Source organism: Vanessa atalanta, chromosome 24 (assembly GCF_905147765.1).
Source record: "Vanessa atalanta chromosome 24, ilVanAtal1.2, whole genome shotgun sequence".
In the NCBI taxonomy this organism is placed as follows: domain Eukaryota; kingdom Metazoa; phylum Arthropoda; class Insecta; order Lepidoptera; family Nymphalidae; genus Vanessa; species Vanessa atalanta.
Genome location: NC_061894.1, coordinates 3,999,480 through 4,013,945, shown reverse-complemented (window position 1 = coordinate 4,013,945; position 14,466 = coordinate 3,999,480). Strand labels below are relative to the sequence as shown.

General features: G+C 30.3%; 1 protein-coding gene across 2 annotated transcripts in view; it reads left to right on the top strand.

Annotated features, from left to right (window-relative positions):
- Positions 1–935: 935 nt before the first annotated feature.
- LOC125073555 (transcription factor Sox-17-beta.3) overlaps positions 936–14,466 on the top strand; it is a 112,451-nt gene continuing 98,920 nt past the window's right edge. For both annotated transcript variants that reach the window (XM_047684417.1, XM_047684416.1), the window contains exons 1-2: positions 936–1,259; positions 10,808–11,027. In XM_047684417.1, the coding sequence (XP_047540373.1) occupies positions 10,951–11,027 (77 nt within the window). In that variant the 5' untranslated portion in view covers positions 936–1,259; positions 10,808–10,950. The remainder of the gene's footprint in view (positions 1,260–10,807; positions 11,028–14,466) is intronic.

Sequence of the window (14,466 nt, the reverse complement as noted above, 5' to 3'; positions counted from 1 at the left end):
AATTGGCCGATCGCCATGGGATGAGCCCGAATACGCCACGTCTACATTTTGGTCCATAAAGATGTAAACATCACGTTGTCTCGCTCTAACGCAGCAGCATAGTCGATGAAAGAAAGAGATAGGAATATAAGATGCAGTTTCACAGCTAATGAAACGTAACCACTGTCCGGTTGCGCCTACGCATCTCGTGCCAAAATTGTCTCACAGCGTTGTTCTTTTAGTATATTTTTTTTTAAATAATACAGAAAAAATATCCTATCTTAATGATTCTATTTTTAAATGTACTTATTTTTTCTTTAATTTAATAATTGGATATACGCAAATCGAACTATCTTGCAACTTAAAATTTTTCATGTTAAGATAAATTTGTTTAAAATTGACACTTATTTCCGAAGATTTAAGACTTAAAATGTATTAATTGAATGTTGTTGTACTTAAGTTGTACTAGACAGGTAATAGCAGAAAAAGATCCGTGTTAAATAACCTACACCAATAGAGTCACACTCTTTTAGTTATAGCAAAACTTATGAAGTGGAAAAGAGACGGCTATATTTCGATGGTATCCTCAAGAAGCTTGATGCATACATTTGTTGAGTCAACAGGTTTTGCCAGGTGCTACCAACTGTTTTTGGTGGAACTTTCATGATGAATATATTTTTTTCAGTAAATATATGTTTAATCATCGTACATCGTATCAAGATTCCATTCCTATTTTTAATAAAAATACCAGTTTAAAAAAAATAACTTACCATTTTTGAAGAAACAAATTTTCTGCTAGATTTAAAAATCAAACGAGAATCTGCAAATGGCAAAATTAAATGTTTATAATCGATCGCACACATGACTGACTCGCATCAAAAACGTTGAGGACACCTGGATCCAGCGATCGCCCGTTCTGAGGTGCGCGTGCGCCTCCAGTCTATCGTGCACACCCGCCGACGCGAAGTGATACACCGTTTCTTAATCGTAATTTAAACTTCGCACTCCCATCGAAAACTCTGACACTTAACACATAGCTTAAACATTGACGTTCGAAAACTTAGTGAAAAGTGACAAAAGTGTAATTTTTTTTAACGTGAATTTTATAACAATGTGTAATGTAAAGTTAGTGTGACAAGTTGCGGTTAAAGTTCAGAGCCGTTCTGGATGTACTAGTTTATATATTGCGTGTATGAATATACTTGTATTAGGTACCTATACGAAGTGTTGTGTTAAGAAAAGAACTATAGATTTGAAGATATCAAATTTAAATTGAATTGGTACGTATTTATATATTTTATTAATATTTTTGCATCATTAGCAATAATTATAATATATTATTTGAAACTAAATATTTAATCAAAAAACAGCAAAAACATTGGCAGAATATTCTATAGCTATTAAAAATGTATTTTATAAAAAAAAAAAAACAATTTTATTTCATTAGAGAATTTTTTAAGATCGGTATTTAATATTCAGTTCGGAAATATTTGGTATTAATAAAGCATTTTTTTAATTGATAATATTATATTATTAGTATATTATATTATACACATATATTTAATATTTTAACGAAATGTATGTGTCGGTTAGTTTAGTTACACGAAGCAAACAAATTCAACCTTTCGACCCCAATTTGAATATTTATAGGAATATGAATGGTTGAACAAACTTGTAATGAAAAATTTTAGAATTATATTAGAAATTTAATTTCGTCTGATACAGTTGTAAAGTACATTTATTGTTAAATATTTTATTATTTATATTTGTTTAGTTGGTAAATTATTTATAAAATAAATATGCGTTAACCTATTTAATTTGAAAATGGAATAAAAGTAGATATTTTATTCAAAGTTAATAACTAATATACGAACACTGTCTAAACCTTATAACTTTGAGCTTGAGTCAAGCTCGAATTAAAAAGATTGCAATAACTTTTCGACTAGGTATACTATATTAATATAATAGTATAATTAATATTTAGATTAAGATCATTTTAACTAGACTTAATCCAAATATATTTTTAACTTAAGCCATACATTGTTGGTGTTGCGATGCTTAAATTCATATATTAATTTAATTTTAATAGAAAACCTTAAAGGTAAATTTACAATAGATTAAAAATAATATTTGAAGACGTGAGTGGATGAAGCTAATATGTGATATTTTGTACAAAAATAATTTTATGTCACAAATGAAAGTGTTACGACATAAAATTAAAATTTTACGAAAATGTTACGTATCAACTTCATCCACTCGTGTCTTCATTTTTAGGCGAAATTGTTAATTCACTTGAAAAAGTTTTTTATTTACTACATATTTTCGAAATAATAATTATCTATTTAATTTTTGAATTTAATCCCTTCAGAAAAATATATCAATCAAAAAGAACATAATGGTACTTGCAACGAAAATAGTATGATTTGTTGTCAGTTAAAAATTAACCATTTATTAGAAGTAGCTAAATAAAATGCATTCAATATATTATATACTTTAGATTAGGGTAATAGAGTTCGTTTTCGTCTGGCCATTATATAAATAAAATATTATAAAAGCCGATCGAATATTCCAAACTAGATTTAACCTGAAATTTGATTTGATCTCTCCCCTCCGATAAATACATTAAAATAATATATTTCAGAGGTTCTGAATGGTTTATTTCATTTTCGTTTCCAAATTTTTACATGAAACCATCAAACTATTTTCACGTTACACGTTAAATAAAAAAAAAATAGAATCAATTGGTATTCTTATTAGAGTCACGGAGATCAAATTATTTCGATAAAAATTCATACCGACGGCCTACCAACTCCAGAAGAGACTTCTTTTTTTTTTTTTTTGAAGATGATACAAATAATACGAACGATCAAAAATTCTACCACTTTTTATTTTGTACAATGAACAATAACAGTTATTGGTATCCAATTCTTGGAAATCACATCTTGTTTTCTTTAATAAAAGTCGATAACAGATAATAATCCAAAAAAGAGACATTGCCATGATACAAAAACATTTACATTGAAAAAAACCTTTTTTGCACTTATATCATGAAACAAATTCTTAATAACACATAAAACAAACCAGAATGGCTTCCGTTTCCAGTAATTGGTAAATAAAAATGACAATGTTGATGGCTTGAATTTGAACCGGCGACCACCGGTCAAATTACACCGGTTTCATCCACTGCTCTATCTCGACTCAATGCGTCAATTGTACTGTTATTAAAATAATCATCTCATTTTCATCTCGAAGTCGTAACAACTTGAAAAGGTTTAACATCTCGTGTTTAGAGAGTTTTTGCGTTTATATTTCAAACTATCCGCTTCACGCGGTTTTTCTCGCGTTAAACTTTACTGATCCGCCATGAGTCGTTGTCTGTTGTCCAAAAAACTTTCTAATCGTATCTGTAGTAGTTCCTGGGATCAGCCCGTTCAAACAAACAAACATACAAACTTCAGCTTTATATATTAGTATAGATATTCCAAATATCATTGCTCAGTAGTAACGATTAACGTAAATTTAAATTTAATAATCATTCTTTATTCAAATTTACTTTACGTTTGAATAAAGAATGATTACCCCGACTGAGGGACCATAGACGATAGACGGTATTCTAATTAAGTAAAACTTTTTTTAATGTTCATTCATTAAATATACAAAGAATTTCTTTAAAAGCGATTCCGTTAAAAACAATAGAAACTCAATACTCGACCACATCGTAAATACATTAAAAACGAACTCACGGTCATAAATAAAGATTATAATTATTGCAATCAATGTCGCAACGTTGTCTGATATTGCCGATCGAACTCTACGTCGAGTTTCGTCGGCTCGTAAAGAATAGTACCACTGATATCTGCCAATTAATCTGTGTAACTACTTGCTTGCCGTGACGTATAATTTGATATGATCCCACTATTCAATCTTAAGCAACTGTGACGTCATCTATTAAGGAGGTTCTTGTTAGAATGTAAATTTTTAATTTTTATTAATAGACATCTCCTTTAGTATAATAATAAATAAATTAATAACAATTCAAAATAACCTTTAAATAAAAAGAGTTGAAATATTTATTTGATACCGTTTAAAAAAAAATTAAAGAAATTTGTTTATAGATTGCAAATAATGACTTAAATTTACAGCACACATATCATAATCCCCCATATCATATCCTTCCCCGGGATTCAAACTATCTCCGTACAAAATTTCATCTGAATCGATTCAGCGGTTGAAGCGTGAAGAGGTAATAGACAGAGCTACCTTTGAATTTATAACCTTATGTACAATACACTTTCACCTATATTAAATTTTTTCAAGAAAATATTTGTCGGTTCTACATTTATTACAACGAAATGACATAAATTTTAATAATACTTTATATTTAAGAGTAATTGTCGACGAGAAATCCTCAAATAACATAGACGCGCTACGAAAAAACGACTTTCAAAATTAATAGAGTTTTAGAAAACATTTTCAACGTGATACTCTATCAATTATTTATTATGAAATTTTGTTTAATATAGAGCGGGCTGCAAATGAAAATTTTTATACAGTTTCGATGTTAGTGCTTTCGGTTTGATTTTTATTTATGTCTTGATAGATTGTCAGAAAGTAGTGGCCAACGGCTGACTACTAAGAACACGCACACTAGTAAAGTAGTATGACGTTTGGCGTGTGTCAAGCGTAGCTGTCACGCACACCAATATAATAAAGTTGGCTCGTTAGTTTTAGATCATTTATTGTGCGACACTCTATATACACAGATATATAAATAATGTAAATATAATTTTATTTATTTATATTTTATCAAGTAACATAAAGACTCATTTTGTTAGTAACAATAAAAACTTATTTACTAGGTTAGTATTTTAATTTTCTATGCCAGTCTATTAGAGATCATACCTAAGATGCTGTTGGCTCCTACCCCGTAGTCTTTGTACAATAATATGTATCACTTATTTAGGATGAAACAATAATATTTTCTGCAATTAGAGACTCTCCTTTGAGCTAGCTCGACTGCGTTGCTAATGGCGTTGCTTGGTGTTTTCGCCAATATATTTAATCCAATGTGTTCAGCCTGTTCTATTTGTTAGTCTAGTTAGACATACATTTTAACGTAAATACTTACAATTAGTATGGTTGTGTTTCAATTTCAATTTATCAAGTGTAACTACAGGCGTAAGGGACATAGCATCTCAATTCCAAAGTTTGGAAACACATAGAGCCCGATATATCTGTGGGTGGTGGTGACTACTTATACAGGTAGCCCATTTGCTAGTCCCTATATCTAATTCATATAAGACTTATAAATTAAAGAATATCTATGTCAAAGTACACATATATTTAAAAAAATGGCGACGATTTTCTTTGTAAATAATTTATGTGTTAAAATGATACGAGAGAAGAAAAAATGTTATTATTAAGGATGGAACTCGTTGTTTTTAAGTTTTTGCGTAAAACCCCTGGTCTCTGAATCACTTTGTATATTTATATTAAACTAAAGATAACATTGGTTAGCGGGTAATTTTCTTACCATTTAAAAAATACCGACCATGGTACAATGGCATGATGATGTTACACGCTCTCGGAGAATAATTTTCTTGTTTTAAATTAGTTGAGAACTTTTTTTTTTTAATGAAATGTAACTGACGTATGTATATTCCATAAAAACCTTTTTTTTGTTTAAGCTGACTTAAAATATACAATAATAATTGAAATAAAAACTATTTACAAGTCATTAATTATTATTATTATATAGACACAAAAAATGTTTTTAGTTATACCTAATATAAATTTGGAAATACTTTATGAATGTCTCGATTTTACAAGCCCACTCCGGCTCCGACGAACAGGGTTTGAGTCAGTTCAAGCATACCAGGCATTTGCCCAGCTGTGGGAATTAGAGCCTTAAGAACTTTAAATTAAAACATTTTTTAAATTTTCTTTTAATGACATTGAGCAGAATATTAGAATATTGATAATCTCTACTAATATAATTAATTCGAAAGTAACTTTGTCTGTCTGTGTGTCTGTTGCTCTGTCATCAGCCGAATCCCTGAAGCGAATTTGATGAAGTTATGAAGCAAGCTTTAACTTCAATACAGGATGAGGCTACAATTTTATTCCCAATAACTGACGATGAAGGATGAACCCCTAAAACGCAAGCGCTTATTACAAAAACGAAACTCTTCGTGAAACACTGCAAACCGCTTTGGAGTATCGTACCAGAATGAGCACCAATCCTTCTCCCTAATACACAGAATATTTTAGTAAGAAATCGTAACCAAATCGACTTAAATTTAATTCATTCATTAACGTATGTATACAGTATTTGAATTTTTCATGTTGAATTAATTAAATAATGTATTATTTTATTTAATGGAAAATTACAGAACGCTCGGAGTTGTTTTGTTTGAATGCAAATATAATCGTTGAAGTTATGAAAAAAAAAAAAATGTTTTCATTATTAAATTATCGAATGATTCAAATCTTTCAAAATTTTCTATGTTGGTCCCAATAATTTATACGTACCTACTTAACATATATACATAACATTAATATAAATATAACATACATATTTAATAGCTCTTCACTAAATAATACATGTAGTTATAAATGTCATCAAAAATAATAATTAAAATGAAAATATTTATAAAGGTATAATAAAATAACTGCTAAGATATGACAAATGCATTTAAATACAAATTTAAATATACCATGTAATATATAAACAGCTTAATGTCTAGAAGATTAAAATTCAGATTCAGATAAATCGGAGTTCTACACGGAAAATTCTTTTAGAATTCTAGACACTAAACATCACGGTTTTGTTTAGTAATTTGTTTTTATTTAAATTTGTCCACATAGTATTTTTTATGTAGTATTTTAATTATTTAGTCCAGTGATCATGTACAAGGGATAAAGCATTGGGTTCTAAGTTGAATTGGATATGTGAGTGTGCTACTACTTAAGGCCAGGTCAGGCATAACTATTTTATGTATATTTTTATATTTTATCGTTACCAATTGGATTGGCTATTGTATATTGTTATATTGGTAAGTAGTTAGTAGTTGAATGGTTGTTGTAAAATAAGTAACGAATACGTTTTAAAGTTACAAGTGCCTGTTGCTTAATAAAATGTAGCAATCCCGTGGTGTTGCCTCCACTGGTGACATGAGATTAATTGGGATTAGAATTGAGATTAAATACGAAAATTTGTACATTTGATTTCTATATTATAAATTTACTTAAGTTTTTAGAGGTTAGGCTTTATGTTAATTATATGTAACACGCACGACTTCGCCCTCGTGGTATTTAATTTGTGACGAAAATTCTTCAAGATCTTATATATAACCTAATAGGCCCCAACATTTTTTCGTTAAAGGGTGAAAAAGGTAGCCTATATCTGTCGTTGTTTCACCAAAATCGACTCAGTAATTTAGCAGTGAGAGCGACATCCGCAGACAGACTAAGAGACAGAGATACTTTCGCATATATAATATCAGTTCAGATGTATATTCTAGATATTTCTACAGATACTGAGTAAAACTCACGTAAAGGAGTTATTCAACGCGACACGATCACTTCCTATACCACGGTGATGTTTTTTATTAGCTCTGTGCGATAATCAAAACATTTCTCTTGTTTTAGTTGAACGTACGTTCCGAAGCGATACACGTCCAACGCTAATAATATGATCATGTTATAAATACTTTCGCTACAAGGACGTCCCAGCCTACTCTAACTTATACGAAAAGTAACCTGTACAAAACTCGTGATGAAATAGTTCTCTGAAGTCAAGAAAGAAGCAATACGTTTTAAAAAATATATCTCACACTATCAATAAAAGCTTAGATACTCATTTATTCATTAGATTCTAAGCTTAACGTTGATAAAAAGGGCTATAAAATTTTATTATCTGGATACTTTTCTTACAAGTTAACTTTGCTGTTCTTTTAGTGATTGTTTATGTGTATGTTTAAAAAAATACACTTAAATAATTATATCATTGAATATGATTTCGTTGTATTTTCTTTTTGAGGAATAAAGGTTAGTGTTAATTTACCAACAGGCAAGTGTTTAATTGTATTCCATTTAAATTAGTTAATAAAGTTTTTTTTTAATTTAATTATAAAAAAGTATGGTTGTTGTTTATTAGAAAAAAAAATACACAACAAATAAGTTAATTGGCATTCTGTCCGACTACCGGTGTTCTGTCCGATCGACTAGATTTTTATCGATGGAAGCTGTCTAGTGCTGTGACAGAGATTGTCGATAACTACGAGATAATATCGATGTTATATTATGGAAACCGAAAGTGAAAGATCAGAGTTAGAAGTGATGTAGCGGTTGACAATTTTTTTTTAAATGTCAACTAACAAATTAGTAGGAAAGTAAAAATATATTGCGTTATATAAAATTGATTAAATTTATAGAGTTACACTACAGATAATATACAAATATAAGCAATCATTAATTATATTAAATGAAAAGCTAATTAATATTGTCTATGCGTAGTGTATACGTTACCTTTATTAATAAAATACAGTTGAATGTAAAAGAGAACAATTATTGAATTCATTAATTGTAAAAATATTTTTAATTAGTCAATCACTTTTTTTTTTGGAATAGCCATGGTATCAATACGTACAGCCATCATCTATAAAGTATTTCGGTATTGAAACAGTTCAACGGTTGTACTGAAAAAATCTTACAGAGTGTGAATCTCGCTAAAATTACATTGAAATGTACGTAAGTGTCACACATTAAGCCATTTTTAATACACATGATATGTAATCAAATGATTTATTAAAATGAAGAATAACTATTAACATAGGTTATACCAGTGTTGCTTGTAGTAACCCAATTCTCGACAAATTCGACATATTCAGATGAAGGTAAGTTATAGCAACTAATTCCATTGCGCGATATATTTTCTTCTTCATATCTGAGTTCGAGATTATAATCAACCCCGTTTGAATGTGCAAATGAAATTTTATAAGTGATTCCAGTTTGTTGTTGACCATATTTGTTGTTCTATTAATATTTAGATCTATGCAAATGTAAAATAAATTTGAAATTCAAGAAATATTTTGAATAAAAACTTTTTTTATTTTATTAAAACAATACTTTGACTGAAATGTAAATAAGATAAAATAATAATAGCGTCAGAAAAAAAAAACAATTGAGATATTATGTTTTTCCATATTAATTATAAGTTTGTCAGTAGTCTGTTACTTATAACAGACTACTGACAAACTAACTTCCACGTAAAATTATTATCGGCGTGGATAAAATAAGTGTGTGACACACTTGCATACAAAATGTCTTAGTGTGCGTGAAACAACAGAGAGTATTTTATTAGGTTAGGTTTATTTTATTTAAGATTATTAAACTAACGACGATTAGCGCCTCTTCCTAAATGAATTGATCTATAGGTAAGAGGTGGCTCATATCGTGCAGAACGCAAAGTTACAAAATCTGTCCAAGAGGAGCCTAACGGTGACCTAAACTTACCGTCGTATCTAGCCATCTATAAAAAATAATTTCTGTAACAAAATAATTCATACATTGATCAAGTGAATTTGGATTAGGTATTAGATTTAAATTATAAAAACGATATCGTTGGGACTTTTCGCTAACGCTCGCTAGTCATAAAATAATGCTTAATGTTTTAAATTTTCAATATAATAAGTTACCTATGTAGGTAAGCGTCATAATCGTTTACTCGATAAATGATGATTTTGCATATAGGTAAATAAAAAAATTTTGATAATAAATACTCTAGTGTGTACAAATAAGGTTCAATATCTTTTGGCCAATGTTGTGTATGTCAAGATGTAGTTAGGTGTTTAATGTCACATAAGTGGACACACGTTTTGATGACGTCACTCGATCGTAAATCGGCATTTATTATGATAGCAGAAATAATGAATTATTTGGTTGTTTTCCGTGTGTGTTATAAATTTATAAGATTTAAAACAATTTAATATTATCTTTAAATTATATTTGTCGAATAAACAATAACAATAAAATAAAAACATACAATTATCACCAACGGACGTTACTTTTAAATACAATACTAACGTAAATTAAAAATAATTCTTTTAAATAAAGAACGTTATTTTTACAAATGAAATTAGTGGTGCCTCTTGTAACGTGAAGGCGCGGCGACGCGTCGCAGTGCCGCCAACATTGACAGCTGTCAATCAGATTCAATATGGCCGTTCGGCCGGTTCCCGTACAAACAGGCCGTGCTATCTCAGATCTGATGCCAGTTCAATACCAGATGTATTAGATTATTGAAGAAGCTGTATTTTGTAACAAGAGTATTTTGGGGATTAAGGCTTAGCGACAGTTGATGTACTTAGAACATTAATCATTTTAAAAATGATTTCATGATTTTTTTTTATCTATATTCCTAGTATTATTCTATGACTTGGATATATCTTGTAATGATATAGTCTTGGATCGGATTTACTTCTACTTATTAATATAACAAAGGATTAAATATAATATCTTTCTAGATGGTTCGGATTTTGAATATGTATTAAAATTATGTTAAAGGAGTTAATAATTCTGCCAAGATTTTTATGTTTTTTATTATTAATTAAATATCATTTATGTATCCAAATTTTAAACTTGATTTAAATCAAATAAATAAACAAAAAAATATTTTAACGAAGCTAAAATTTTATAACTAAACAACATAATTAGCAGCCGTAATAATTATTTTCGTTTATTGCCCTTGACTCCATGTACCTGACATTTTTATTTTGTCAAACTTATTTACTTTGAATATTTATTACAGCTGTAGTTTTTATTGCAGGTATGAGACAAGGACAAAAAGAACTCTAGTGATGTGACGTACATAATGTGGTGTCGCGTCACTCAGACGCAGTGGACTGTTGGACTAGTGATGTGCAATTGACAAAAATATCGATAGTCGATAAAATCGTGAATAAATAACGAATGAATACACTCATGCTGACGACAGGTACAGTAGAAGATCAGCCCATGGACGGCAATATGCCATTTTCTTCTTACAAGTAAGTATAACATATATCACAGACTTATAAAATTTCAATAATAGTAATGCTGATAAATTGCATTCTGTATGAACTTAACATACATAGAAGTATACAATAATACGTTTATAATTATGTATAAATCAACATACGACACATACCAACAGAGAAATCTCAACATGGACCTAATTAAGACAGCCTAAATTATAATGACGATCGTCAACAAAAACGCTAGCTGCTTTCACATATCATATTATTAATTGATCAAATGCTTTGTTTTTCAACAAAGTCCATGTAAAGACATCATATCCATAACCGAGATGCAGTACCGTACGATCGAATGAAGACATTACGAAAAAGCGCAGGCAAGAACTTTTGTTCAATCGATGCAGAATTCGAATGATTACTTATACTTGGAAATTGTGACCGGCTTCGATCCGTCATTAACAGCATTATCCGAATTAATTAATCGCTTTTTACGTAACAACTATAATTCGGATAGTGAAAATTGTATCGAGTTAGATAATCGATTCTAAGTGGAGGATTTATGTTTAAATGTAGCAACGGAATCTTAATTTTAGTATAGGAGAAGTTGTTTTAGGTTGGTATCAGTCACTTATCTTTTAGTCCACCTTAACACATATTAGTATTCAGATTTGGCAGAAAAAACGAGTGATATATAAACTGGTATTGTTTTTGTTATATTTTCCAAGATGATTCAGTTTATGACTATTGAATTTTAAAAAGTTAAATTCCTAGGCTTGTTTGTTTGATTGGTATTTTCTTGGGCTCAGTCGAATTAGCATTTCCCTTCGTTTCTTGATACTCAAAAATATGACTTTTTAGTCTTAAATTGTCAATTCTTAATAATTCCTTTGGTATTTTATTAATTGTATGAAATTCTCGCTTACATCCGGCATGTATTTTTTGCCGTAATAAAGTAATTTGCGAAATATTTGAAGTCTGCAAAACATTGTAGGTACAATAAGTTAATTACTCGACGACGAAATGTTTTCGAGAGGTTTGATTCGAGTGAATATACGATTATCTTAACAGTTATTATATTTATTGTTAAACTGACATTCGCCATAAACGTTGTTGTACACTTAAGGATCTAAAAATTGGGTTTCTTAAAAAATTGTGCGATTTTTTTATAATGTCTGAAAAATATAGGTACATATATTTAATATATATACATACACTACATATTTAAGGGTTGATATAACATTATTACTCCTTGTGGGGGTGTTTAAAATCCTATATTCATAAACGCAAAGAGTCAGTTTATCTATCATAGTAAGATGTATTTTTAAATGAATATGTTACAAAACTAAGCAATTTATTGCATTATAATAATAGTTACTGTTAATATAGTACATCAAAAAGTAATAATAGTACCTTTGAGATTTAAATCGGTCGTGGAGTTTATTTGCGGTTTGACTGTAAATAAATTTTATAACCAACTGCTGTCCATGGTTGGTACAAAATGAGCTCAGACACATAAACACTTATTTAAAGGTCACAAAATTCATTCAGCAATGCAAATGTATCAATTAATTTCGCGATTTCAAGTAAATAAACCCACAGCAATTACGGGACGTAAAAAGCCGTTGACCAATGAATTCGTCAGGCGGTTACAGTCCTCAATCGGGCACCTTTCATTTTAAAAAAAGAACCATACGCCATTTCATGTCAATTTTTGAATAATTCATCGTGCGAATGCGCGAGCGCATCGATTGATGCAAGCAAAAAGCGCGCGCTCGCTAATCTTCGCCGTCTTTCGCGTCGCTTCGGCCTTCCTCGGGACCCAGTGCTGCCAACCGAAGCATTTATTATTCAACTAGTTTTTGCAGTCACGCTGAGCAAGGACATAACCGGGAATGCATTTATTTGATAAATGATGTTTTTTTTTTTCTAAGAACCCAAACCGGAGGTTTTTTCATATAATTTTTCGGTGTCAACATTGAAAGGTAATTTTTTGTTGTAATCTGTGGGAATCGTTCACGTGGATTCAATTAAAAGAGCGTTATTAATATTGTCTATGTTTTGATTTTGATTGAAATGTTAGGAATAACGATCCATTTAATTGCAAGTTTTGTGTACTGAAACATCCTAATTGGTGCATTTGTAAAATAGATTACGATCAGGCGTGCGCTGGTATCTTTTAATGATTCATTTAATACTATAGAGTAACTTTTTGTCGACTTAGCTTCTAGCTTAGATACGGTATGATATTATTAATGGTAATTAATTTAATTCTAAATTCATTGTCGTTGGCCGTTAAGCCAATTACAAGTATCATCATGATGCTTGGAGTGCAGAAAAAATATAGTATTCGAATTTCCGAGCGTTCATCCCCCGCGCCCGCACGTCCGCCGCGCCTCGACGCCGCGTCTCGACTGTACGTGATTGGTTTATTAATTAGGCGAATCATCGTCGGGTTCCATTTTTAAAAATAGGCGGGATTCTTGCTGTGCGACTTTTCTTTTTAATTTTGGCCGGCGTTGCACGCAATTAGAGTTGCCAGGATACTTTTTGTCTTAATTCCGTTTCTGACGATAAAGGTCATTATAAAGTCTGTTTAACATACCTAATTAACAAAATAATCTTGGACTAGTTTTGATTGCTTTCTAATGCGTTCAATTATTTGAAGATTCAAAGTATTTAATCTTTGATCTAAAAATGATGAATTAATAATTATAACATGATTTATATACTGTGTTTTGTACATTTTTTTTTTATTCCATGAGCTCTGAATGACCTGTTATTTTTACGTAACAATAAGAGTCTCATATTATCCATAATAACACTTGAAACACATCTGTGAAATTACTTTAGCTTTATGACAATTTAATAGAAATAAGTTGCTTGGCAATTGATTACAATCCTGCAGTTACTCGATGACTACACTCGGTGACATGCTTCAAATGAATCATTGATTTTGTAAATACGAAGTGATATTTTTTTCTTATTAACAAATACAACCTCTTTTTTGTTTAAATATTTGCTTAAAGTAAACGCATATAAAACTCCGATTAAAAAGTTAACATTCGAAAATCGAACGCGACGAAGTGAGGTCAACGTAAAAATAATATAAAAAGTTGTGTTCGCGGTCCGTCCGGAGTTATGTCTCCTGGTGAATACCGTTAGGATGCCTGCCGGGCCTAAAATGAGATGAAAAAAACCGAAAACTATTCCAATTGCCAGCGTACGGAATTCGTTTTGTCTGCCATAAAGTTTGAGTCGCTTTTTCTAAACGTGTTTAAACATTAGAGTTTACACTTCAAAGACCATTGACAACGGTGATGGGGATGGCAAAAATGTCTATTTAAACATGTCACGCGAAATGTTACATCAGTCTGTTACTTATGGTTTACAATCCTTCCCTTTGGTAGAAATAAATAGACTAAATGAGTTTTAGATAAAGGAAGTAGACAACTTTGGCGATATAGAGCATAGC